The sequence below is a fragment of the Callorhinus ursinus genome, unplaced genomic scaffold, assembly GCF_003265705.2.
Source record: "Callorhinus ursinus isolate GAN/ISIS: 27379988/994484 unplaced genomic scaffold, GSC_fseal_2.0 scaffold77, whole genome shotgun sequence".
In the NCBI taxonomy this organism is placed as follows: Eukaryota; Metazoa; Chordata; class Mammalia; order Carnivora; family Otariidae; genus Callorhinus; species Callorhinus ursinus.
Genome location: NW_027397139.1, coordinates 3443437 through 3471271, shown reverse-complemented (window position 1 = coordinate 3471271; position 27835 = coordinate 3443437). Strand labels below are relative to the sequence as shown.

At 54.9% G+C, this 27835-nt stretch overlaps 1 protein-coding gene across 6 annotated transcripts in view; it reads left to right on the top strand.

Moving 5' to 3' along the window:
- The first annotated feature begins 1924 nt into the window (after window positions 1–1924).
- The window catches only part of TMPRSS9 (transmembrane serine protease 9), a 49699-nt gene continuing 23788 nt past the window's right edge, over window positions 1925–27835 (top strand). For 2 of the 6 annotated variants that reach the window (XM_073887315.1, XM_073887316.1), the window contains exons 1-3: window positions 20407–20551; window positions 21452–21618; window positions 25739–25866. In XM_073887315.1, coding sequence (XP_073743416.1) covers window positions 21477–21618; window positions 25739–25866 — 270 coding nt within the window. In that variant the 5' untranslated portion in view covers window positions 20407–20551; window positions 21452–21476. Of the gene's footprint in view, window positions 1962–20406; window positions 20552–21451; window positions 21619–25738; window positions 25867–27835 lie in introns of those variants that run through there. The other 4 variants (XM_073887320.1, XM_073887319.1, XM_073887318.1 and 1 more) reach the window with 3 other exon arrangements.

Sequence of the window (27835 nt, the reverse complement as noted above, 5' to 3'; positions counted from 1 at the left end):
TAGCCTCCCCTGGATAGTTTTCACCTAGTCAAAAAGGTGCAGCCCTTAGTGAGCGTCTGTGAAGGTTGCCCCCCCCCCCCCCCCCCCAGCCCTGCCAGCTCCGGTGGTGGCCACCAAGCTCTTTGCGGGAGAGAAGGCGTGTCTCCACGGCCACTCCACTAGGCTGCGTGGGGCCGACTCCTCCAAGACCATCCTGAGACCAGGTGCTCAGCACTGAGCACCGAGGGTCCCCAGCCAGGCCGCAGAGCCTGGGGGGCTCTGGTGGGCGCACCCCTTGGCCCACCAGCCCTGCTCGCCCTGGACTGGTGCTGGGCCATGCCTTCGCGAGGGTGGCGAACGCAGCGGGTGCCCAGGAGGGGTGCCCCACACGCTTGTTTTCACGGGGAGGGGTAGCACAAGTTGGCGCCGGGGAGACTGAGTTCCTGCTCTGTGGTGGGGCACAACTCTGCGTGGACGTGGGACTGCAGAGTTGGAACGGTGCTGTGAGGACAGCGATTTTCTTTTACTGAGTTGCAGAGCTTACGTAGTTTTCATTAACTATTAACTATTCATTCCATCCGTCTTTACTGAGCACCTGCTGCGTGCCCCCGATTCCACCTGGGGGTGCATGAGTGAGGCTCAGACCCGCTCTGCCCCAGGTGGCTGAACCTGGGGAGCTGGGGAGGGACAGGACACAGGTCCACTCGTGCCTCTGTCTTTGGGGGCAGGCAGGCGTCAGGGAAGGTACATGGGGGAGGCAGGTGGGGCCTCCGGTGGGGAGATGAGCATGGCTGGTGGGAGGGCAGGGGTCGCTGGCCACATGGGGAAGGCATGGCCCATGTCACCAGCGGGTTGGGAGGCAAGAACCCTAGAAAGAGCCCAGCGGTGGCTGCCCTGTGGGCGGAGGAGGGTCCCCCCCCCAGTGCCCCAGCTCAGGGACAGGTGCAGCAGTGGGAAGAGCCCGCTGGCTCTGGAGTCCCGGCTGCATGCTGGAGCTGAGTGACCTTGGTCGCGTCACTACCCTCCCTCTGGGGCTGAGCTGCCTCTTTTGCCAAAAGGCACGAGAGATGCTTCTGCAGGGCCTGCCTCGGGAGATGGGGCCACACGGCAGGCGGCTGGGGCCCGGAGGGATTGCTCCCTCTCCAGCACCGTGCTTGGCTCCCCGTGGCTTCTAGTGCTTCCCACAAGAGGACGTCCCCGCCTAGGCCTGAAGATGTTGCCACCGTTGGTGGTAAGACAGCTGGTCCCTGAAGGCAGTTCAGAAAATATCCCCAAAGTGTCTTGAGCGAAGATGATGGTTCTAATGAAGGGGGTGTTCTCCTGGGCCAGCGCGGAGGCAGGCAGTGGGGGGTGGGGAAGGCTGGGCTGCCGCGTGGCGGTGGCAGGTGCATCAAAACCGAGGCCAAGCCACTGCCCCAGCCGGGCCGTGAGAAACACACCAAACCCCAATAGAAGGGCATCGTGCAGACCCCTACTGGCCCTTCCCCGACGGCCCACGGCATCAAGATCGAGGGGCCCGAGAAACCCTCCCACCGGAGGGGCCACGAACACAGAACAAGTGCTAGGGAACCCGGGAATCCGAATAAAGTGTGGATGTTGGCTCATAATGTGTCGGTATTGGTTCGTGGGTCGTGACAATGTCATGGCGCGAACGTAAGGTAGGAAACTGGGTGCAAAGGACCATCTTCACACCTTGACTGTAAATCGCAAGCTGTTCCACAAGTTTATTTTTTAAAGTATCGTAGTTATATTCACACACACCCCCATCCCCAAGCTGTCTCCCCAGGGTCGTGACCCGGTCCGGGCTCACCTGCCCCGCGGGCTTACCTGCCGGGGCCTTGCCCTCCCCCCCCCCCCCCCCCCCCCCCGGGGGGGCCGGCCCCCCCCCCGCCCCCCCCCCGCCCCCGCCCCCCGCTCGCTGGCGGTGCGCGCGGCTCCGGCTCCGGCGGCGGCGGCGGCGGCGGCGGCGGCGGCGGAGCGCGGTGAGTTGGGGTCTCGGGGAAAGGGCCGGGGCGGCCCCTCTCCGCGCCGCAGCTCCCGGGTCGGGCAAAGCCGCCGTGTAGCCGGTTGGACGGGCGGAGCAGACGCCCCGGGGTGCGCGGGTGAGGCCGGGCTGTCGCGTTCCCGGTGACCCGCAGGCGCTCCCACCCCCGAGCGCGGTTTCCCGCCCTGTGCCCGCTAAGCCGGGCGGAGCCGGGCCGGGTGCGGCAGGCCCCGGGGGTCAGAGCCGCTCTGCGTCCCCTGCCTGGCCCTCAGCGTCTGCGGGCCCAGGGGGCATCCGTCTCAAGGGTGCTGGGGGCCACCCTGGGAGGGGTGCGGTCAGAAGGCCTGACACTGGCGTAGGGCGTGTGGCAGGAAAGCCAGCCTGGCACCCATGGCAGGCTGTCATCGGGGCTCTGCGGTCTTGCTTTGCCCAAGAACGGGCTGAGGATGGTTGGGCAGGGCCCTCTTCCTCCATCCCGCATCTCAGGGGCCAACCCCAGGCTCCTTGGACCCCACGGGGCAGGGCGTGGTCTCTGGCGGTGGTCGGGGCTTTGGGGGCCCTGTGTTCACATCAAACACAAGCCCTCCAGCCCCATTTGGTGTCCACTTACTGGGATTTGGAGGGAAAGCCTCTGGGCACCTGGCAGGTAAGTGGACTCGTGTTGTGTGCATCTGCACCCAGGACATGGCCATGAGGGTGTGGGCCCCGTGGACCCAGGGCCTACACAGCCTGCCTGCCCGTGGCCCCGGCCAGGGTGGTGTGTGTGACCCCATGTGTGAGGTGGGGTGGCTGTGTGTGTCGCTGAGTGTGGGGCCGCGTGTGTGAGATCGTATGATTTTGCACGTGGTTGTCAGCGGTCGTGTGCCTGAACTCACTGGTCTCGTCTGGAACATGAGGTGCGCCGTCACTCACGCGGATCTGACAGCTCGACAGCGGCAGTCGCCCGAGAGACGCTGCCGCACGCAGCCCCCTTGTCCCACCAAACCAGGAGTCGAGACTTGGGTGCCAAGCCGACGGCGGTGCGTGGTCGAAGCCGTGCGCCCCCGCCCGTTCCGGCTCTGCGCCCCGTGCTTGACGGGTGTGTGCGTTGTGCAAAGTTCTCTCGTCTGCAGAATAGTGAGCGTTCAGGGTGTGCAGTGTAGAGCGTGAGGGGCTTTGGGCGGTGTGCTGGGCAGCCTTTGGCTCAGGCTGGGGGCCCCTCTTGGGAACAACCTTGCGTCAAGTGGCCTGAAGAGAGAAAACCCTAGTACTCCCTCGGTCACTGCTGTCCGTGGACAGCTTGACGCGGTGGCCGAGCCGAGGCCCTGGGGGGGACCCGGGGAAGGCAGAGTGGACTGGCCGTGGCCAGGTGTGTCCCGCGCACGCCAGAGAAGGACAACAGAGGCAGGGGAAGCGGATGCGCCCGTCTGGGCTTCGCCCTCATCTGTGCAGGACCAGGAAGGAGAGGCAGGCGGGGTGCGCGCGGACGCGGCTGTGCGGTTCAGGCCGAGGCGCGGGGCTCTTGCCCCGGGAGCTGGGCCTGTAGAGCCCTTGGTGCCCCATCTCTGCAGCTCGCCTGCCTCGCCTGGACAGCAGCGGCCCATTTCGTGATCGAGAAGCCACCAGCCAAGTGGGGGAAACGTGCAAGTGTAAGAACGAACGGTGTGTGAGGAGCAGGGGAGGCGGCCTCCCCCAGGGTCCCTGGGAGGGGGCTGAACTGCCTAACGGGAGGCTGCGAGCCCCACCCAGCGTCAGGCAGGACCTTTCTGCGCGTGGCGGCCCCTCTTGCCATAAGCCCACCTCGTCTGCAGAAGCGGGGACGGAGACACGGCTGTCCCCAGCCGTGCATTTTAACACAGTCTGGGGCGTTGGCTCACGCCTGCGTACAACTCTGTTTTTCCTACTTCACCCCTTTTCATTAAAAACAACAATTTTGGAATCACTTTAATTGCACAGATGGCACGGAGGGTCCCCACACAGCCCGCACCCAGCTTCCCCTGGAAAGCCTTCCGGACCCACAGAACTAACGCTCTCGGAGGCCTCGTCCGGGTTCCCTGAGGGTTCCAAGCTCCAGTCGGAGACCCCGGATGCCATCTTAGGACCTGTATTAATTTTAAATTACACAAGTCGTTAAGTGGTTGGAGGTTTCTTTTTTTAATCTCCGAGTCTTTATCCGCTTTCCCAGGTACCACCCGTGTTTATCAGCTCCCCCGCCCGGCACACCGCGGGGTCCCCGACTCCCAGTGCCTCTGTGCGTGTTACTGACTAAGGGAGTACACGATATCATCACTGCAGATAGTTTTCTCACGAACACCTCTTCCCATGAAAACCTAACAAAAAGTCCACAGACAAAAAGGGAAAAAAAGAGCCCGAGCTTATTAAGTTTCCTGTAGGCTTGCTGAGTGATTTATTTCATGAAGAGGGGGCGGCAGGCGGGGGAGTTTCCTGGCGAGGCCCGAGCCCCAGGAGCGGGGCAGGAACAGGAGAGGTTGCAGGGCGGACAAGGGATGCCTGTTCCACGGGCTGAGTGGGATGCACGGGCCCGAGCGCCGCGGCGTCTCAGAGCGCTGGGGGGGTCCAAGGTGAGGAGCCCCTTGGGGTTTACTGAAGCGCACAGTTGACCCTGCTGGGAAGCAGTGGACCCCAGCGCTCTCCTGCCCCTTGGGGAGGCTGCACCAGTGCTTCAACCGGCTGGTGCAAGCAGCCGCTGGAAGATTCGCGGCGGGCCCTTGGCCGCTGCGGAGAGGATGAGGGGCCGAGGGGCATGAAGAGAAGGAAGCCGGAAGGGCCGCCAGCAGCAGCCTGTGGAGCCTGCGGGGAGAACAGAACGCCAGACAGGCCTGGCGCCTGCACAGTGCTGATCGGATGCAGCGTAGCCCGTTATTCCAGGAGTTAGCAGATTAAAGCACTTTTTAGGGACTCCTGGCTGGTAGAACGTGTGACTCCCGATCTCAGAGTCGTGGGTTCGAGCTCCACGTTGGGGGCAGGGTTTACTTAAAAAACAAACAGGCAGACACACACGTCTGTTGTACCACGGTTTCTGTGGGTGATTCATCCAGGTGGTCGCGGCTCGGGGGTCTCCCGAGAAGCTGCAGTGGGGATGTCAGGCCGGGTGGCCTCATGTAAAGCGTCCCCCACCCCCTGCCCACTGGAGCCGGAGGGGCCGCTTCTAGGCTCTGCACAGCGCCGTGTGAGCGTCCTCACGGCAAGCGGCCTCAGACAGCCTGGCGGCAGCCACATAGCCCTCATGGCTGGCCTCTGAAGCCTCGGTCCATCGCTCTGGTACACTCCCCGTTAGGAGCGAGTTGTGGGGGCCAGTTCACGGCCAGAGGGAGATGAACAGGCTCCACCACTGAACGGAGCGGCAAGTAACTGGGGACACGTGTTAGAGCTGCCACGTCCTGTGGCCCGGGGCCAGTTCCCCACTTCTTCCATCAAGGCACAGCCGGTCCCATCGGGAGGGGTAATGAATCAGTTGTTTAGTGCACTCCCTGCCGTGTGGAAAATGCTGTTTACCTTCTCCTGGCATTTTCCCCAGCCGATTCTCACTCTCGCGAGGAGCTACAGCCCAGCCGTTGCTGTGAAGCCAGAGCGTGGAGTGAGAGGACTGTTGTCTCGGGCAGGATGGAGTCAAAGAGTGCAGAGAACGTGCCAGTTGTTCTTTCCCTGGCTTCCACTTCTCCCAGAGGGACACACGGACGCCCAGGCTCAGCACCTTGGTGGAAACCATCCTGCGGTGTATTCCCATGGGCGCAGCTTGCACAATCCAGGAGAAAACAGACGAAGTGGGGACGTGGAAGCAGGAGTGGAGGCATCTGCCATGACGATCTAGATAAGCACGGCAGGCAGCAGGCACAGCAGATGCAAAGGCCCTGGGGCAGGATTGGGCCTTGCATGTTTGAGGAGCAATGAGGAGGCCCTGTGGCTTGAGCAAGGGAGGAAGGAGGAGGATCTGAGGACAGAGAGCAGAGAATGGGTGGGATCAGTTCTCGCAGGCATTTTGCCCTCAGTGAAAGCCATGGGCAGGATTGAGCAGAGGTGGGTCAGGGCCTGAGTCAGCTTTTAGCTGCTGAGGATGGAAGCAGCCAGCTCTGCGACAAGACCTGGGTGGTTTAACTCAGGGCAGGCATGGCAGAAGTGGGCCAATTCTAGACCTATTCTGGGGGTGGGGCTGGCACCACTTCCAGGGAGACTGATGACAGCTGTGGAAAGGGGTCACATGGACCCCAGGGGTTTTGGTCCGAGTGATCACAAACACAGAGGTGCTGCCTGAGGTGGGGAAGGCTGTGGGAGAAGCAGGTATGGAGGGGCTGAGAGAGCTATAGGGGTCAGTCTGATGTGCGTCAGATCTGAGCAGCTTGCCAGCCATTGGGTTGCGGTCACAAATCACTACAAATGTAGTGGCTTGAAACAGCTCACATTTAACACCTTCCCGTTTCTGTGGGTCTGGAGTCCAGGCATGGCTTAGCTGGGGCCCCATGCTCAGGGTCACACGAGGCCGCGATCAGAGTGCTGGCTGGGCTGTGTTCTCAACCGAAGGCCAGACTGGGGAACTACTTCCAAACTCATTCAGGTCACCGGCCGATGAGGGAGGGTCTGGTTTGGTGGCCTGTCAGCTGGTGGCCACCCTCAGCTCCTACAGGCCACATGGGCTTCTCCTATACGGCCATGTACTTCATCAGCCCGTGAGGGGGTTGTTAGCTCCAGAGTCTTACATCATGTGATAGAGTCATGACAGGGACATCCCATCACCTCTGTGGCATTCGAATGGGTAGAAGCAAGTCACACACACTCAGGGGGATGAGACTACCCCGGGCTGTGAACACCAGGAGGCGAGGGCCCGTGGGGTCACCCTGAGTAACCCAGAAGGAGGTCCCAGTAACAAGCTGGACCTGAGTCTGCAATTCAGAAGATGAGTGTGGCTGGGAGCTGGTAGATGTCAGGGATGTTATTAAAACCGCAAGACTGGATGGCATCACAGAGGGGAGGGCACATACCTGCAGGTAGGCCATGAAAATACTCATTAAATCTTCTTTAAATGGTCTATTTAAAATTAAAAAAAAAATTAAAATGTAGTCACTGCCACAAACAAATAGAAAACAAAAGGAGGTGAGCGACAATAAATAAATACATGCTGGGGAAGAAAACCAAACCCAGACTGAGGTGAGGCCAGAGGACACTCAGAGATTGCAGGAAATAACGTTGTAGTGCAATATCTTGGAAATATCTAGTGAATGCAGAGGAATTCCTGACAAGCAAAATATCAACGTTTTAACAAAGACAGCCCACGACAGGGCTGGGAATCATGTGGGGGGAGATGGTTGGGCATGTGTAAGGCCGGGTCCTGTCTTTGCATGCAATGTCGGTATCTGGTTGTTTGTGGATTTTTTTTTTTTTTGGTGTTGTTTATATTTTTAAAATGTTGTGTAAAAATAGTATTTATCTTGACTGAGGGTATTTATCTTGACTGAGGTTTTAGGTGCCCCCCCCTTAACCTTTGCCCCTGAGGCCAGTGTCCCCATTGCTCCACCCTAGGCCCTGCCGCCCCCTCTTCATGAAATAAATCACACAGCAAACCCTCCTTTTGGAAACAGTCACTGGCGAGGGTTAGAGTGGCATTAAGGACACGTTGGCCCTAAGCCGAGACTCTCCATGGCATCATTGGGAGGCTGGAAATGATTGTTCCTGCCTTGTTCCCAGTATGGCTCAGCTCACATCATCTTCTCACTCAGCACTCCCTTGGGAGGCCCCGAATGGCTCCAGACCCTTCCTGGCAGATGAAGACAGGGGGGGAGTAGGGTGACCAGATGTCCTGATTTCAGCTTATAACTATAACAGTCCCAGGTGACCTGAGATGACTGGTCACCCCAAACGGGAGTGACTTGCTCAGTGTCACCCCATCACTGCTGAGCTGGGAGGGCTGTCAGGCTTTTCGCCTCTGGCCCGGCTCAGAGAATGCCGGGACAGTGGCGTGTGTATTCCAAGCTGGAGGCCGGTCAAGTCCCAGGCTCAAGCTGGAGATGCTGGCGTTCACAACTCCCAGTTCAGTTCTGCACGCTCTGGGCTTTTGTCCTATGTTCTAGAGACCCTTGCTCTTCCTTCCCTCTATCTTGGTGCACATTTTGCAGATCTTAGAGCCAGTGTCGGTTCTCCTGGAAGCTTCTACCGATCGTTCCTGTAGCTGGGGACAGAAAGTCTCTTGCCGGTTCACTTCTCTTATTTTATAACTGCACACTCATTCTTTAGATTTGTCTGGGGTGTTCTCATGTGTCTCTTGAGCGTAGGTGGTAACTTATCCTCCTACGTTTCTTTCAAAAAAATAAGCTCTGCCTCATCCTGTCAAGGGGTTTCTCCTAGCTCAAGGTCACCGTGCGAGCCCGCAGTCGCTGTCTTCTGTTCTCTCTTATTTTCGCTGTCTTCTGTTCTCTCTTATTTTCTCCGAATCGGCTATCTTCCCTCTTTGCACTGAGCTTTTGTCATCCATTTTCTCCCACCCCTGATCTTTGCAAAAAACAAAAAAATAAAACAAATTCTAGAAGATATTTTGTAGTCTGAGATTCAGGGCATGAAGGATCTGGAACCTTCCATCCCTTTACTCTCCCTCTCTCTTAAGTAAGCTGCCCATTTGTCTGAGACAGGTTGTCTCCATTATGTCTGAGTGAAAAGGGAAAGACACATCTAAACAGGCAGATTTGTTTTTGGCTGATATTTTTTTTTTAAAGATTTTATTTATTTATTTATCTGACAGAGAGAGACACAGCGAGAGAGGGAACACAAGCTGGGGGAGTGGGAGAGGGAGAAGCAGGCTTCCCGCCGAGCAGGGAGCCCGATGCGGGGCTCGATCCCAGGACCCTGGGAGCATGACCTGAGCCGAAGGCAGATGCTTAACGACTGAGCCACCCAGGCGCCCCGAGCTGACATTTTTTTTTTTTTTTAAGTCCTAAACGAACTTTATATCTTGGTTGGAAGTTTACTTCAATTTAGAAATATGGGTTTTTGGGGAAAGTTGGATTTTAAAGTGACTGGACCTAATGACTGGAGACTGATAATTAGCCCGTGATCAATCTGGCCTTCGGCTTTTGTTTCTCAACATTAAATGGAAGACAAAGCAATCCAGAGAGGCTGCTACATGGAGGTCTTCAGCCAGCTTTTTCCAAAGCGAATATAAGCACACTGACAATTTACTTGTTGGTAAAATCGTCAGCTTTTCACTCAAGCAACGAATGTCTTGTCTGTGTTGGCTGTTTGCAAAGACTTTACAGGGACGTGAAGACAAGGAAAAGGTGCGGAAAGTGCACGTCTGTCCTCGAGGAGTTGACAGGGGTCTAGAAGTTTCTCTAAGCCGGTGTGTCCATTTAGTACTTCATAATCGCTTCCCAGTCAGGGAGCCCGTTGCCTCTGTGGCTTTACTCTTTTATCCTCCAGGAGTTACTGTGCCAGCACCGAGCACCCCTCCTTCTGGAATACTCACACTCACGAGGAAGGCACAAACTCCTGCTCCGTCCACTCTTTGCTGATTTCTCTCGACAATTTTTTTTATTGCAGTAAGGTACACACAACATCAAATTCACCATCTTAAGCACACAGCTCAGTGGTGTTAAGCACATTCACATTGTGCAGCCACCCCACCCTCCGTCTCCAGAACGTTCCATCTCCCCCCACGGAGACTCTGTCCCCACCCCCTGCCCCAGCCCCGGCTCCCACCCTCTCCTCTCTGTCTGTGTGGACGGGACTCCTCTGGGGACCTCCTGGGGGTGGGGTCCTCCTGCAGGATGTGTCCTTCCGGGTCTGGCTCCTCTCACTGAGCCCGGTGTCCTCGGGGTCCCTCCACGTCATGGCAGGTGTCAGGATTCCTTTGGGAGCAGAATACACATGGAATGGTTGGAAGTGGGAGCAAGGGGTAGTGAGTGATGAGTTGAGGAGGAGAGTCAGGGCCAAGATTTTGAACTTGGTGCTGAGGGTGGTAAGGAGCTACTGAAAGGCAGGGGAGTAGCGCCATCATATTTGTACAGAGCAACGTCTCTTCCCCTGAGCACTACAGACATTTGGGGGAGGTCACTCTCTGTGCGGGCATCTTGGGCACCGTGGGGGGTGGTGATGAGGTGAGCAGCGTCTCTGACTTTCACCCCCTCAATGTCAAGAGCACCCTCAGTTGTAATAACCACAAATATCTCCAAACATCTATCTGCCCAGTGTCCCCTGGAGACAGAATCACCCCAGTGAGATCCCCTGGTCTAGGTAGATCTCTCTAGTTGCATGAAAGATGGGCAGTTTGGGGCAGGCCTGGAGCCTGCCACGAGCCCAGGGAAGGGGTAAAGGTACAGGAGCAGGAATGGGTAAGTGGGGACCCTGGAGAGGAGGAAGGAGGTGGAGTGGCCAGATTTGGAGGTGACCAGCAAGGAGGGGAAGGAAGATGACGTGATGGAAGATGGGGTGGGGTGGGGTGTTGTTCTAGAGCAGCTTTGAGAGCGGTGGTCCCCAGAACTCAGGGGAGGGAGGAGTGAGCAGCTTTGCTGGGATAAGACACATCCCATGTGGGACATGCTGAGGTGTAGGCAAGGATATCCAGGTGTCTATTCCCACCTGAAGCTCCAGAAGAGACATGAACTGGAAACTTCTATGTGGGGGTTGCTTGTGGATAAATGATCATTGGTCCTGTGGACTCTCCAAGGGCCAGCACCAGGGAAAGGAGCCATGCAAAATGGGGTGGGAGAGGGCCTACAGCTAGTGACGAGAAGGGGCTTTTGCATGGACTCTGGCATGGGTACAACAAATGGTTCCACATGCTTCGCTTTGTGGCTACTGACATGGTCCCATCAAGATTTGACCAGCAAAGGAGCCAGTGAGTGAGAACACAAAGACCTCCCAGGAGGCCCCTCTATTACTCCTGCTGCCTCCAGGGATCCCCTAATCAGATTGGAAGAGGAGCTTAGAATGGAGTTTCCCCTCCTGACCACCAGTTGGTTGAGGCCACGTGTCCATGAGTCTGCAAAGACCTTGGGGGAATGGGCATCCTGATGTGTGGGGAGGTGAAAACAGCTGGAACGCCAGTAATCCTGACATTGTGTTGACGCTAGTGTTGTTGTTGTTTTGTTTTACTCTACCACAGCTGAAGAGGTAGGTGAAGAGCATTTCCTTTAGTGTCCTTATAGAAGTTACTGCTCTCTGTTTTGGTTCGTCCGTGAGCCATAAATCTTGATCTTATAAGGATGACAGCTCCATCCTGCAGGAGTTCAAGCCAAGATTGGCTCCCTTGCCAGGGCAGTCCAGAAGGCCCGGCCTCTGGCAGACCTGGGTCACTCTGTCTTGTCCCCTGGAATTATTCCCTGGCTGTACCCCTCACGTCCACCTGGTCTCTTCCTTCGGGGCGTTGATCTCATCCTCCTTCCCGTTGGCAGTCAAGATGGTGGCCAGTGGCCCCAAGCCTACCCATGGCAGTTTAGGAGCCCCATTGTAAAGAAGGACGCTTCTTCCGTACCTTTATTAGTTGAACGGTATGACATTGATCACGTCCTGTTGTTTTTGGTGTAGAAAAAGGGCAATTTCATGAAGCTGAAACTCGGGGAAGAAACTTGGTTGGCTTGCTTCAGTCACGTACAACCCTTTGGGCCAATTGCTGACAGGACTGAGGGGGGTGGGCACCGTGACTGACAGGCATGGATTCAGTGTGGCCCCGGCACTGATGGGGGTGGGCATGAGAGCCATGACTGGCAGGTCCGGTGGCCAGGTGGGTGGGGCAACATGATTGGGGTGAATCTTCTCCGAAGAAAGGGATTTGGGAAAACAAAAATGATATTGCTGCCCCACATGCCATTAGAACCAAGAACTAGAGGGATAAAGGTGATCACCCCAGGCAGAACGTGCCCTCTTTAACGCCCATCACCGGGCTAACCCATCCCCCCACCCCCCTCCCCTCTAGAACCTGCAGTTTGTTTCTCAGAGTCCAAAGTCTCCCATGGTTCGTCTCCCCCTCGGATTTCCCCCCCTTCATTCTTCCCCTCCTGCTATCTTCTTCTTCTTCTTTTTTTTTCTTAACATATATTGCAGTATTTGTTTCAGAGGTACAGATCTGTGATTCAGCAGTCTTACACAATTCACAGCGCTCACCATAGCACATACCCTCCCCAATGTCCATCCCCCAGCCACCCCATCCCTCCCACCCCCCACCACTCCAGCAGCCCTCAGTTTGCTTCCTGAGATTAAGAATTCCTCATTATCAGTGAGGTCATCTGATACATGTCTTTCTCTGATTGCCTTGTTTCACTCAGCATAACACCCTCTGCATATTGGTCTTCTGATGACCAGCATTCTTTCCATCTGACTAGAGAGTACTCTGGGGTGGGGCAGGTCCTGATTTCAGGGTGTTTTCCTACAAAGATGCCCAATGTCCTCAATCAACACTCAACCCTCTCTCCTGGGTCAGCACTGCCCACAAAAAGCCTGTATTGGCTTCCTGCTGCCACTGTAACCGTGCAGGTATCCTAGTGCTAAACCCAGGTGTGGGCAGGGCTCAACCCCTGGGGCCCCAGGGAGACCCGTCTGCTGCCTTTTCTAGAGGCCCCACATCCCTGGCCCGCGGCCCCCCTCCATCCTCACCACCAGCAGGGCAGGGTCTGCCCGTCTCTGGGACTCTGACCCTCGGCCTCTCTCTCATGAGGATGCCAGCCCCTCCCCGCCGAAACCCAGGGCCATCCCCACTTCAAGGGCCTTGACAAGGTCCCACCGGCAAGGTCCCTTTAACGAGCAAAGTGACATACCCAAGGTCCATGGGATAGGACATGGACATCTTTGGGGCCGTTATTCCACGTGCCACAGGGTCTAAGCAAAATGCCATTTCTGTGGAAATGCCCAGAGACACTGTCAGACTGTTTGGACCCAACAGTCACTGCCTTTTCTGAGCCTTCCTTGGTTCAAAGGCAGATTTTGTAGCCTGATTTTTATCTGCCCTCCACCATGACTGCCAACTGCGGGATGAGGTTTCTCTGCCCTTGGAGGAGGCTGCGTGGGGGTCGTGCCGGGGCGCGAATGCACTGATGCGAGTCCAGCCCAGGGTTCATCAGGACTCAGAGGTGCAGCCAGCGGGCGGCCCAGCCTCTCCTGGGTTTCCTTGTTTGTTCAGAGGCTGGCTCCTGGCTCTCCACGTTCTGGATGTTTCTGCATGGAAACAGCTCACATGTGTCCCACTGTTCCCCGTGGTTCGTTCCTTCCTCCCCTCCCTCCCTCCATTCCTTCTTTTTTCCTTCCTTCCTTTCTTGTGGTAAAATACACACTGCATAAATTCCCCATCCTGGGGCGCCTGGGTGGCTGAGTTGTTAAGCGTCTGCCTTCGGCTCGGGTCATGATCTGGGAGTCCCGGGATCGAGTCCCACATCGGGCTCCCCGCTCCGTAGGAAGCCTGCTTCTCCCTCTCCCGCTCCCCCTGCTTGTGATCCCTCTCTGTCTGTGAAAAAATAAAATCGTTAAAAAAATAAAAATAAAATAAAATTCACCATCTTAACCATTTCTAAGCGCACAGCTCCGCGGCACGAAGCCCACTCACATGGTCCTGCGACCACCCCCACCCTCCGTCTCCAGAACGTTCCATCTCCAGAACGTTCCGTCTCCCCACACGGAGACTCTGTCCCCACCCCCTGCCCCAGCCCCGGCTCCCACCCTCTCCTCTCTGTGTGGACGGGACTCCTCTGGGGACCTCCTGGGAGTGGGGTCCTGCGGGATGTGTCCTTCTGGGTCCGGCTCCTCTCACTGAGCCCGGTGTCCTTGGGGTCCCTCTGAGTCGTGGCAGGTGTCGGGGTCCCTTCCTTTCTGAGGCTGGAGCGTGTCCCCGCGTGGGGACGGACCGCGCCGTGTGTATCCTTCATCCACAGATGGACACTTGGGGTGTTTCTGCCTCTTGGCCATTGGGGATGCTGTTGCCGTGCACACAGGTGTGCAAGAGCCTCACATGCTTCCAGTTCCTTTGGGTGTGTACCTCGGAATGGAATTGCTGGTTCCTATGGTCACTCCATGTGATAATTCTATGTAATTCACGTGGTAATTGTATTTCATTGTTTGAGGAGCCACCAAACTGTTTTCCCCGGCGATCACCCCATTTTCCATTCCCACAAGACTTCTGATTTCACATCCTCATCAACTCTTGTTATTGTCTGTTTTTTGATAATAGCCATCCTAATGGGTGTGAAATCTCTCTAATTCTTCCTTTGTGAGGCGTGTACAACCAACTATAAATTCAAAGGTTAAGACTGCCTCCACATCTGATGCCGTGTGCAAGTGCAGGGGTGTTCTGGAGTGAACTGTGTCCCCTCAAATTTCATGTTGAAGTCCAAACCCCCAATACCTCAGAATAATTATTTGGAAATAGAGGCTTTACAGAGGTGATCAAATTAAAATGAGGTCATGAGGGTGGGCCCTAGTCCTATATGACTGGTGTCCTTATAAAAAGGGACCCTTGGACAGACATGCACACAGGGAAAACACCCTGTGAGGACAGAGGCAGAGTTCAGGTGACGCTTCTACAGGCCAAGGGTCACCACAATTGCTGTGACCAGCAGAATCTAGGAGAGCCTGGGGCAAGTTCCCCTACATGACCCCAGAAAGAACCAGCCCTGCCGCCTCCTTGATTTTGGACTTCTGACCTCCAGAGCCGGGACAGAATCAATCTCTGCTGTTTGAGCTACTCAGTTTGTGGCGCCGTTACGGCATCCCCAGGAGACTCACACAGGGAGATCCCCCACACCACTCTTGGGTGTGACAATTCCCTAGAATGACTCAGAACTCACTAAAAGCTGTTACAGTTGCAGTTATGGTTCACAGGGACTAACGTGTCAGATTAAGATCAGCCAGAGAGAGGACCGCACGGCAGGGGCAGCTATCTTAGTTCGCTCAGGTGGCTCTAGCCGGACACCACTCACCCAGTGGCTGATGAACACCACATATTTATTTCTCAGGGTTCTGGACGCTGGAAGTCCAAGCTCAAGGCGCCGGCAGCTTCCATGTCTGGTGAGAACCTGCTTCCTGCTTCACAGATGGCCATATTCTGTGTCCTCACATGGAGCAGGGGCCAGGGAACTCTCTGAGGCCTCTCTTATAAGGGCACTCATCCCATCCATGGGGGCTGCACCCTGTGACCTAATCCCCTCCCACAGCCCCCACCTCCTAATACCATCATCTTGGGGAGTAGGGTTTCAGCGTATGGATTTGGGGGCACACAGACATTAGTCTGCAGCACCAGGAGAACACCAAGCATGGCACTCCCAGCGTCCTCCCCCCATGCAGTAAGGGGGTGTTGTTCTCGGGGCACGTGTGATGACACACGTCGAGTATCACCAATCCGGGTGGCCCCACTGACTTCCAGTTTTGGGGTCCGGAGTTTTTACTGGGACTCCACTGCACAGGCATGACTGACTGATTCACTGATTGTCCACATGGCTGATCTCAGCCTCCCAAGAGATCACCTCCCAGAAACTTGAGGGCAAAGTCTGGCCTTTCTTCTTGAGCAATCCTAAATTTTGCCTACACATCTTTTTAACGAGATCTCTTTATCCCCTTGAATTCCCACTCTGTTCTCTTCTGGCCAGATTGGCCTTCTCAGATGCTTCTTTAGGAAAAATTAAGAGAAAGAACTGGCCCCATGGGTACTCCGAGGGCCGCTGGTACATAAAAGGGGTTTTGCTTGAGACAGTAAAACCCAAAATGTGGCCTTCTCTTCCAAGGACACCAGGACTCCCGCAGCTGACCCTGGTGTGGTGGATGCTGTGTGTGGGCTGAGGCCAGCAATCCATGTTTTCCAGGCAGCATCAGTCGGACTCTGGTGACCACAGCGTTTTAGTCGGCGTCCGTCCAGCTGTGTGGCTTGATGTAACACTGACGGTGACCGCTAAGGACAGCTTTGGCTGCATCCAGTATTTTGACATGAAGCGTAGTCACTATTGTTTGGTTCTAAATATTTTATTTAGGGGCACCTGGGTGACTCAGTCAGTTAAGCGTCCGACTCTTGATCTCAGCTAAATATTTTATTTAATTAGCTATAATTTCTTCTTGGAATCATTAATTTGCTAGAAGTAATTTTAGATTTTCAATCACAATTTCATTAGTTCCAGTTATCTTAACTGCACTGCTGTGAGACATGTGGATTGAGTGTAGAATTTTGGGGTTTTGTTGATATTTGCTTTGTGGTTAAGTGTGTGGTTAATTTTTATAAGTATTTCATGTGTGCCTAAAAAAGTAAGTTTATCCCCTAAAATAGGGAATACAGATCCATTAAGTTAACCTGTCTAGTGTTGAGTTTTGGTACTGCGTACTAAGAGTTTAGAATTTTTCTCTTTTCCATTTTGTGTCTTTTGCCGTTTACAAGAGACCACTTAAAACACCTAGCTGGCTTAAGAAAAAAAATCTAAGCTCAAAAATTCTTTTAAGTTTAGTAATTTGTATTTTTTCTTTCTCTGCTTTCCTTCCTTTCTCCTGCATTTTATATCTTTCTCACTCTACTTTTTGGAAGCTATCGATTTCAGTTCTATTATTGAAGTTGCTCTTAAACTTTTATCATGCATGCTTCATTTAATGAAGGCTGAAATTAATCACCCATCTCTCCTTTTTCCTCCAAGCCTTAGTCTTTCAACTGTACTCATCCCTCCATCTTGTTGCTGGTTCAGCCTTGGTATCTGTGCACCCCAAGTTGGTCATTATTATTATTTTATAGACACAGTGCTTTTCAGATGTTTCTCCATGTTTGCCAATCTCTGGGCTCACAGTGCTTCTTGCGTTTCACCTCTTCCTTCCAAATCCGATTTTATTCTTCCTCAGTACACCCTTTAGTAGTGTTTTCAGGGCAGGTCTGTTAGTGCTGAATTTGTGTCTTCCTGCAAATGTCTGCATTTCGGTCTCTTCCTTGACCAGGTGGGTTTAGACGGATGACTGCTGATGGACACCTATTTCCACCTAGCACTTTGAAGGTATTATTCCCTCACCTCTGGTTTCTGTTCTGATGAGACATCTGCTGGTGCTCTTAACCAGCATTCCTTTGTGGGTGGCCTGTCTTTACTTTCTAGTTACTTCTATAATCTTTTGTTTTTATTCTGTAGATTTACTCTGAGGATTTATCTGTCATGCTTGGCATTTTGCCTTTCAAGTCTGAGGATTCAGGTCTGTCACCAGTTCTGGAAAGTTCCCAGCTAATTTCTAAGATTGACTCCCATTTGTCTAGTCTCTCCTTCTCAAACTCCAGTGAGATATGCACCCTGCTATCCCCGTGCACATCTCAGACAGGCCCTCCTCGTGATTTCTGTGGTAGGCAGAATTCTAAGAGGTTCCTAAGGTTTCTGCCCCCGGCACATATGCACTGTATAACCCCTTCCCCTGAGTGAGAAGAACCGCTGAATATGATGCCATGGTCGCTTCCTTGATTAGGTCACATTAGATGATCAAGGTATCAGGACGTGGCTCCCATTATTGCCTTATATTCTGCCCAACTCCATCTTAGCACAATGCAGTGAGTTTCCTCCACTGGCCTTGACAAAGTGGCTGCTGTATTTAGGGGCCTGTGAGCTAAGATCAGCCCCTGGCCAACAGACGGCAAGGAAGTGGAGGCCTCAGCCACCCAACTGCAAGGAGATAAATTCTGGCAACAATAGGGAGCTCAGAAGTGGATCCCTCCCCAGCTGAGCCTCTGGATGAGAATGCAGCCCAGTTCACACCGAGTTCGCAGCCTAGTGAGAACCTGAGCAGAGGACCCAGCTGAGACAGGCCAGAATCCTGACCACAGAAATAGCAAGAGAATGACTGTGTGTTGTTCTAAGCTGCTATGTCTGTGGTGATGTGCTGACCAGCAGCAGCTGACGGACACACTTCCTCTGCACTGGCCCTTACTTTTCCCTCCTCCTGCTACAGGGCTTTATGCATTTTGTCCTTGCCGTGTGAAAACCTGTTCCTTCCATGGGCACTTACTGAACTCCTGCTTATCCTTCAGAACTCAGATAACACATCCCACCCCCAGGAAGCCTTCCTGACCCCGTCTAGATCAAAGCTCCTTTTTACAGACTCAAAGCCCCATGGACACGTCTTTATTTTCAAGGCTTAATTGTAGCTGTAATTTTAATTTATTTTGGGTCTCTGCCACTAAGATTTAAGCTCTCTGAGCTCAGAGAATCTCATCTACCTCATTCAGGGCTGGGTACTCAGCACAGAGCATCCAGGCCTGGCCCGTCATAAATATCAGATGGGTAGAAAGCCGAATGAATAGTGCTTCTATATTCGATGCTAAATAGCATTGGGCCCCTTCTGTGCCCTAATGACAGTGATGACAAGACAATTCGGAGAACACAGGAATCCTTAGAAAACCCACAGGCTTGGCGGGATGGGGGGGGTAGCAGGGGCAACTGGGGCTGAATGAATATAGTGTGTGTGTTTGGTCGGGGGAGTGTCAATGAGCTCATACACTAAACTTGAGTTTCCAGCCCTAATCACAGAGGTGAATCTTGGTGTCTTTGTCCCTAAAACATTTCATCAAGTGATGCTTAGAGATCCCTTGGCTCCTCAGAAGGCAATTCAGCTGAAGTGTAAGAATAAAGGGATGAGTGTTATACAGCCTCACTCCCCACCACCCCCGCGCATCGCCCCCTTTCTCACCGGCTCCCGATGGTGCCAGTGGGGCATCGAGTGGCCATTCCCAACAGGGACACACTCCCTTGAGGATGGAATATTTTGGCTGGGCCCCGGGATAGGATTCCGGGCTTAACGACGAACATATAGCACAGTCACGTAAATTTGGATTTCAAATAAACAGCAAATACTTCTTTTTAGTATAAGGATGTCCCAAATGTGGCACAAGACATGTGAAGGACTGTATTAGTGAGGTTCTCTAGAGAAACAAAACCAACAAGGAGGAGAGCGGTATCGGTATTTTAAGGCTCACACGACCAGAGGGGCTGGCGAGTCAGAAGTCCCCGCGCAGACTGGACACACCCAGGACAGAGCTGACGCTCCGGCTCCAGTCCCCAGGGCCGTCTGGAGGCAGACATCTGCTCCGCTGAACGCCCTCAACCGATGGCATGTGGCCCGCCCACAACAAGGAGGGTCCTCTGCTCTACTCACCTGAAAGTGAATTACACCGGGGCGCGCCTGGGTGGCTCAGGCGGCGAGGCGTCTGCCTTGGCCTCGGGTCATGACCTCCGGGTCCTGGGATCAAGTCCCGCGACCAGACTCCCTGCTCCGCGGGGAACCTGCTTCTCCTTCTCTCCCCTGCTTGCGCTCTCCCCCTTGCTCTCTCGCTTTCTCAAGTCAACAAAATCAAAAAAAGAAGTTAATTACATCCAAAAACCAGCTTCAGGGCAACATCTAGAATAACGCTTCACCAGAAAACCGGGCACCATAACCTGGCCCACTAGACACGTAAGACTAACCATTCCAGGGACAAATCTATGCCACAGAAGTATGCCTCCTCTGTCCGAAATTCGAGCGCACCCGGGGCTGCTTCCGGAGACCCCGGCCCGCCATTCGTGCCCGCAGGGCCCCCGAAGCGGCTCTGCGACCCCCGGGAGCCGTCGGCCGCCTCCGCGCACGCCTCGGGGGGCTCCCCCGGGCTCCCTCTCTGCGGCGTCGCGGCGCCCACGGCCAGAGCCCGGCCCGCGCAGACAGGGTGCGGGGGCGGGAGACCCGCGGACGGGGGGACGGGAAGGGGCGGGGCGGGTCCGGCTCGCGGCCGGCCTGCTTCCCCAGAACCGCGCGTCCCTGGAGGGAGGTGGGCTGGCGGCGGCCGCCCTCCGCGCACCCGACAGGCGAAAGCCAGAGGCGGCGCCGAGAGGCCGCCGCTGCTCTTCATGCCCCGCGGCCTTCCCAGGAGACCGAAGGGTAGCAGGAGCTGCGCCTGACGGACCCAGCCTCGACTCCGGGGCCGCGGGCTTGCCAGGCGGCCTCGAGGGGCCTCCGCGGGGCGTCCCCCGGGACCGCGAGTAGCGCCCGGCCACATGGGACCCCGGGTCTCGGGTCTCTCGCGAGACTGCGATCAAGGTCCGGCCTCGTGGGACCCCCGGTCTCGGGTCTCGCGAGACTGCGATCAAGGCCCGGCCTCGTGGGACCCCAGCTCGGGGCTCTCGCGAGACTGAGATCAAGGCCCGGCCTCGTGGGACCCCAGCTCGGGTCTCTCGCGAGACTGAGATCAAGGTCTGGCGTAGTGCGGCCTCGGCGGGGCCTCTCGCGGGACCGCGAGCAGCGCCCGGCCACATGGGACCCCGGGTCTCGGGTCTCTCGCGAGACTGCGATCAAGGCCCGGCCTCGTGGGACCCCAGCTCGGGTCTCGCGAGACTGCGATCAAGGCCCGGCCTCGTGGGACCCCCGGTCTCGGGTCTCTCGCGAGACTGAGATCAAGGTCCGGCCTCGTGGGACCCCCGGTCTCGGGTCTCGCGAGACTGCGATCAAGGCCCGGCCTCGTGGGACCCCCGGTCTCGGGTCTCTCGCGAGACTGCCACGAAGGGGCGCGCCGGACACGTGGACACGAGGAGCGCGTGGCTGCTCCCGGTTCTCTAGGAGCTGAGGCCCTAGTGGGGATCAGGGCCCGGCGTACTGGCAGCGGAGGAGGGCAGCGGCCTGTGCCTCCGGCGGGGCTGCTGGCGGCCGCAGGTGGTCACGTAGAGTCCAGGGCCGCGCAGGACCCCGTGGGCACCCGAGCTAGCGCCGGAGCGGGCCCCATCTTGTTCGCTCTGTGTCCGCCTTTTCTGTGCGGTCAGGCCGAACGGCGGTCCGAGCCGTCCCCAGTCCTGGTCCCGGGACCTGGGACGTGTCCCCTCACGCGGCAGAGGCGACCTTGTCACGGCCCCGAGGAGGGGTGACCCTGGGTTCCCGGGGGGCCCGGCGTCCTCACGAGGCCCTCCCGAGGGGGAGGCAGAGGGTGGGAGTCCGAGATGGGCAGACCCCGCGCTGCTGGCGGCGAGGATGGAGCGGGGCCGCGGGCCAGGAAGAGGCCGGAGCCGGGTCTCCCGGGGGCCCCGGGGGGCGGGGGGACCAGCCCTGCCCTGCCCTGCCCTGCCCTGCCCGGCCCGGCCCGCGCTGGTGTTTTAGAACTTCTGAGCCCAGAACTACTGAGTAATAAATCTGGCCCGTGGTGATTTGTTACCAGCGTCGCAGGAAAGTCGTGCATCCCTCCTGGTGGTGGACCACAGCGGCCCACGGAGCCCACATGCACAGGCCCAGCCCGGTGTCCCACTGAGCCCATGTTTTTCTTGTTTTGCTTTGTTTTTTTGAGATTTTATTTATTTGTCAGACAGCACAAGCAAGGGAAGCGGCAGGTGGAGGGAGAAGCAGGCTTCCTGCTGAGCAGGATGCTGGGTTCTTGATCCCACCTGAGCTGAAGGCAGACGCTTAACTGAGTGAGCCACCCAGGCGTCCCTGAACTCGTGTTTTATCACTGAGACAGGCACCTGGAAGGCTGCCACATCTGCACAAGTGAAACCCGTGCTTAGGGGACAAGAAGCATCCTCCGGCCCTGACCTTGTTTTTCGGTCCTTTCTTGCTGGCGTTCAGGTGGCCTTCCCCGTGTCTAGGAGCCATGGAACCCACAGCGGGTGACTTACAGCTTGTGCCTGGGGCCACAAAGGAAGTCCCAGCGCCCGATGCCACGTGCTGCCGTGTGGCCCTCTCCGCTGTGGTGGCTACCAGCATTGTCATGGTCACCCTGGGAGTTCTCATGGGTAAGTGGCTGTCGGCTTGCACGGGTTCACACACCAGGCGACTTGCACAAAGATGCTTAGGAGTGGCTCGGTGTTATCCATGTTACGATCCCAGAATCAAAGGGCTGAGCATGCAGGCATGGAATTGAAGGCTGGCCCTCAGGCCACCAGGAGATAAGGCAGGCAGGCCAGGAGCCTGGGCCTGGTGTGCACTGGGTGGCCGTCTGGGGTGGGTGGGTGCATGGGTGGGCCAGGCACCGGGTATCCACGTTTCCCATGGACTGGGCTTTCCCAGGAAGTTTTCACTGTGCGGTGAAAAGACAAATAGAGACAGTGAAATGAATTATTTTAAATATTGAGAAATTTGAAAAGTACTTACACTTTTGAAGTGTGAAAAATGAACAGTGGGGTGCTTGGGTGGCTCAGTGGGTAAGCGTCTGTCTCTTGATTTCTGCTCAGGTCATGATCTCAGGGTCATGAGATCGAGCCCCACGTCAGGCTCCACGCTGGGTGTGGAGTCTGCTTGAGATTCTCTGTCTCTCCCTCTGCCCTGCCCCCCCAAACGAACAGTGGTTTATGCTCCTACAGTTCACAGTAGATAATCATACTCTTTAGGGTGAACCATACAAAACTGGCCTCTCTATGCAGTGTGGGCCTGCGGTTGTGAAAATAGAGGAAGCTCTCTTTATATCTCAGTAGAATGATCTAGAGATGCCTACGTTAGAAGAAGTAGAGAGAGGTGCCAAACAGCAAGAAAAGAAAACATGTCTGGGGGCGCCTGGGTGGCTCAGTTGGTTAAGCGACTGCCTTCGGCTCAGGTCATGATCCTGGAGTCCCGGGATCGAGTCCCACATCGGGCTCCCTGCTCAGCGGGGAGTCTGCTTCTCCCTCTGACCCTCTTCCCTCTCATGCTCTCTCTCATTCTAAATAAAAAAAAAAAATTTTTAAAAAAAAAAAAAAAAAAAGAAAGAAAACATGTCTGCCTGTGTGCATCAGTTGTTTTTCTGGAGGGACTTTCAGAGCCTAAGTAACCGGTTACCTCTGGGGAGGACAGCATATGGTGGATCACAGGAGGGGGATTTGTCAGCAGATGCCCTTGGGTGGCTTCGGATTTTGAATCATGTGGACCCGTTATACTCATTCACAGTGTTGTCTTGTTGTAAAGGATAAAACCGATCACTGCAGAGGGCCGCGGCCTCCCTCGGTTTTCCATGTGACGTCTCCGTGGTTTACAGCCCCGCAGGTCTCCACACACGGACACGTTTCTGGAGATGATGTCTCATGCTGTCTTGTGAGAATTCGTGAGGTGACAGCAGGGTCTGCATACCCTTTGGGGACTTGCCCCTCTCCTTCTACCGCGAATCCTAGATTCCCCTGTGAGACCATGAGCCGTTTTCATTCTTAGCCACCACAAAGAGCAGCTCTTCCAGTGTTGTTTGCCTCATTGCTGCTGGGGATGGTGGGCCTGAGCCCTGGGAGCTGGTTAGAGTTAAAGCAGTTAACATTAAATGGTATTTACAAGTCAATTCCTAGGGCTGCCTGGGTAGCTCAGTCAGTTGGGCATCAGACTCAGTCTCAGCTCAGGTCTTGAGCGCAGGGTCGTGAGTTACTCCGCGCCCAGCATGGAGCCTACTTTAAAAAAAAGTCAATTCCTCGTCCCCACCAGCCACCTTCATGGGCAGCTCGTGGACACCGTACTGGACAGTGCACATCTAGAACATTCTGTCATCACAGGAAGTTCTGGGCAGCACTGCTCTGGAACAGGACTATTCTGAGCTGATAAGCTTCTTACAGTTTTATTTGGGGATGTGAAGGTCACCTTTCATTCATGAAATAATGATAGTAAGTGGCAGTTTGAGAGAAGATGTTCTCCTGTGGCAAAACAGTAAGTTGGCAATTCTGCGTGGGTTTCTTTGATTTTTATACAGAGTGCGTATGTCTGTTTGTTACGTATTTTTTTAAATTTTTATTTTATTCTGTTAGTCATCATACAATACATCCTTAGTTTTTGATGTGGTGATCCACAATCCATTGTTTTCGTGTAACACCCAGTGCTCCATGCAGTACGTGCCCTCTTTATATACATACTTATGGAACATCTGGAGCATCTCGCAGCCTGGCGTGACTGACAGAGGCCCCCTGATGGCTGTGGGAGTCAAATGCAGGAAAGTTTGTGCTGTGGGTGTGCGCACATGCGAGTGAGCGCATGTGTGAGTGTGCACGCACACACACACGTGCGAATGTCCTCACCCTAGGGGGAGGCAGGGGCATCCTAGAAGCACGCACACATATTGAGAACAACATAAATACAATCCCCATCAGGACCCCTGAAACTAAGGAAGGCTTTAAGGAACAATTCCACAGTCTTAAAATTTTTGTTTAATTAAAATGTATCCCCTTTTCACATAGCTCAGAATTTTAGTTGGCGATGTTAACCTTGAGGGAAGCTGGGCATCAGGCACACAGGACCTCCCTGCTATTTCTGAGCTTCCTGTGGGTCTGTCATTATTTCAGAGGGAAAACAGGCTTAGTTGGGGGGAGCCCAGCTGGCTCAGTCCACGGAGCGAGCGATTCTTGATCTTGGGGTTGTGAGTTCAAGTCCCACGTTGGGTGTAGTGATTACTTAGCGGGGAGAAAAAGAAAGACTTAATTGGGAATACGGAGCATAGACACTTTGGTCTCCACAACAGGTGCTCGTTTCTTTTTCTTTTTTTTATTTATTTTATTTTATTTTATTTATTTTTTTTATTGAGAGAGAGAATGAGAGAGAGAGAGCACATGAGAGGGGGGATGGTCAGAGGGAGAAGCAGACTCCCCGCCGAGCAAGGAGCCCGATGCAGGACTCGATCCCGGGACTCCAGGATCATGACCTGAGCCGAAGGCAGTCGCTTAACCAACTGAGCCACCCAGGCGCCCCCAGGGTGCTCGTTTCTATTGTGAGCTTCTCAAATGAGAAATCAAATATGTTTAGAATTGGCTCCAAACGTGTATTCTACCATATTGAATAAACAAAGATCTAAATATCTACCTAGACAAATATTCATTCACATTACATAGAATTGGGACCCAGCTTTTACGATTTACGTGGCAGCTACTTTCATTTTTTTTTTAAAAGATTTTATTTATTTATGTGACAGAGACACAGCGAGAGAGGGAACACAAGCAGGGGGAGTGGGAGAGGGAGAAGCAGGCTTCCCGCCGAGCAGGGAGCCCGATGCGGGGCTGGATCCCAGGACCCTGGGATCATGACCCGAGCCGAAGGCAGACACTTAACGACTGAGCCACCCAGGTGCCCCTCTTTTTTTTTTAATACTGTAAGTATGGTCATTTTTTTGCTAGCGTGTCATTTTGTGAGTTCTAACATATTTTCAACAGAAACCCACGTTTTCGGTGGTTGCTATTGTATTCTTTATTTTAAAACTTTTTTGATTCTTAGTCTTGGGTATCGTGTACTTTTTGTGACTGGAGTGGAGCAGGCGTGGGTCACGACGTCAGCTGCAGGTGTGCGGCACGTGGTTGGACAAGTCCGCAGGTTGTGCTGGGCTCGCCGCTGTCCGCGCCACACGGCCCTTCTGCAGGTCCCCTGCCGCACCCCCACTGCTCTGCACCTGCTGTGCGCCTCCTCACCTGTGTTTATGGGTCTGAGTCTTCGCTGTTGCATACTTTGACACCGTGTTTCCAACAGTTGGAAACCCGTGTTCTTTCACAGGGTGGCATCATGAGACTGGCCCCCGGGGTTGTGGTTGTGATGAGGCCCCTGTGGCATCTGGTGGGAATTGCTCCAAATTGGAGGGAGGGTCTTCTGAGGCCATTTCAGCCACTTAGGGCTGAAGCCAGCTTCAGGCCCTGAGCCACGCACACCTGGTGAGACGGGTGAACAGGAGCCAGTCCCGTCCTCAAAAAACCAGGAACATCAGGGCGCCTTGAGGTGGGTGATCATAGAGTCCGCCATCAAACCCAGAACATGTGTGAGACGTGAAAGGGGGCACTGCTGATGATCATTCAGGGCCCCCCAGGAATTCGGCCCACCAGCTGTTCGTTGGGGTGATGGCCCTGGGTGGCTGGGGGCCTTTGAGGCTGACTTAACTGCACCCTGACCCCGACGTGGGGCTCTCTCACGGGGCTCTGGTCTTGTCCGCAGCCTCCCTCTCTACACAGGGTGTCGACGTGGAGCACACGGCTGCGCTGCAAGGGGTCCGTTATGCCTGCAGCTTGCAGCAGGAGACCTCAGAGTACTACCGCACGCTGACGCCCACTCTGGAAAGGCTGGTGAGGGCGGCCAGGGGCTGTGCCCGGGCGAGCAGAGCCGGGGGGGCACCCAGGCAGGCACTGAGGCAGGGGAGAGGGCACGTGGGGCAACGCGGCTGCCGTGGCCGGCGCTGGCGGGCTCTGGAACGCAGGGGAGGGTGGCGTCGGTGGGGGCTGACCCCTGCTGGGCTCGTCGGTACGTCAGAAGGTTATAAGTTGTAGTCCACTGGCGAGATCAGAACCCGCACACAGGGCTGGTGGGAACCTGAAAGAGGGCAGCTGCTGTGGAAGCAGGCAGGCAGTTGGTCAGGTCGAACGGTTTCCATAGGGTCCAGCAATTCTGTGTGTAGGTGTCCACCCGGGAGAAATGAGAGTTCATGTCCACACAGAAAGCCCTCACATCCGCATCCACAGCAGCAGGACTCGTAAGAGCCAAAAGGTGGAAATACCCAAATGCCCATCGATGGGTGAATGGATGAAACGAGGTCCATCCACGCGCGGGAGCGTCCCTCGGCCACGAGCATAGGCGCCTACACGCGCGGCCCCGGGGACGGACCCCGAGCCCACGACGCTCAGGGAGGGAGCCAGACACAGAAGGCCACACGGGTGTGAGTCCATGTGGGTGACACGTCCGGAACAGGCTCATCCGCGGACGGGAAGGGGGCTCGCGGGGTATGACTGTTAGGGGAGATGCGGTTTCTTTTGGGCTGATGGAATGTTCGGAAACCGGTCGCGGTAATGGCTGCCCACCTCTGTGAACGCACTGAAACCCATCTGGTCTTACGCTCTTAAAAGGTAAGTTGTAAGTTAGGTGAATTACATCTCAACTTAAGAATATATTCTGAATTTCATTCTCAGAGAAGCAGGAGGGTCACTAGGTGATAAGTCACGGTTTGAAAGGAGCATTCTGCCTGGGGCCGGGAGGCTGTATGTTAAGACATGAGAAAAGCAGGGCGGCATTGCTGAGTCATCACCGTCCACACGGGGGTCAGCACACTTTTCCTCTAAGGCCAGACAGGCAAGATCTTTGGCATCTCGGGCCAGACACTCTCCGGCCCAACTGCTCAGCTTGGCCTGAGGCATCTTGAGAGGTGCCACAGAGGACAGGTGAATGAGCGGGTGTGGCTCTGTGCCAATAAAACTTTATTTGTGGGCAGGGTGTCTGGGTGCCTCAGTCGTTAGGCGTCTGCCTTCGGCTCAGGTCATGGTCCCGGGGTCCTGGGATCGAGCCCCGCATCGGGCTCCCTGCTCAGCGGGGAGTCTGCTTCTCCCTCTCCCACTCCCCCTGCTTGTGTTCCCTCTCTCGCTGTGTCTCTCTCTCTCAAATAAATGAATAAAATTAAATAAATTCTTCTAAAAAAAAAAACCAGTTAAGTTTAATTTTAATAATGTATTTAACCCAGAACATCCAAAGTATTAACATTTCATGTCATCGACATAAAGCAGGTATTGAAGAGACTTTTCATATTCTTCTTTTTCTGTTTTGCATTGAGTCTTCAAAACCCAGTGTGCATTTTGTACTCACATCTCAACATGGATGCTAAGTTTTTATTGGGAATACCTGATTGATACGTAGATTCCATAACATTTACATACGTAAGTTGCTCCAAATATACTTAAGAATTTTCTGGTAACTGAAGTATCTGTTTTAGAATTTAAGCATGAATTAACTAAAATGTAAAAACCAGTTCCTTTGTGGTACCAGCCATGTTTCAGAAGCTCGGGAGCCGTGTGTGACAGTGGCTGGCACGTGGGGCAGGCAGGTGGAGAATACTTGCTGAAATTTGCGGACTGTTCTGTGGGCCAGCAGGTCTGAATGTGGGCAATAGGGACATGGACTTGGAGAGCAGAAATAAGAAAAACAGGTTGGAAGGAATTTTAGGAGGGAGAACTGTGTATTGTGAGCTTCAGAAGCAGGCACGGTGACAGAACACTGACCGTGAACAGGAACACCGTCCGTTAGTAACTCCACTGGGAGAGTAGGTAAATT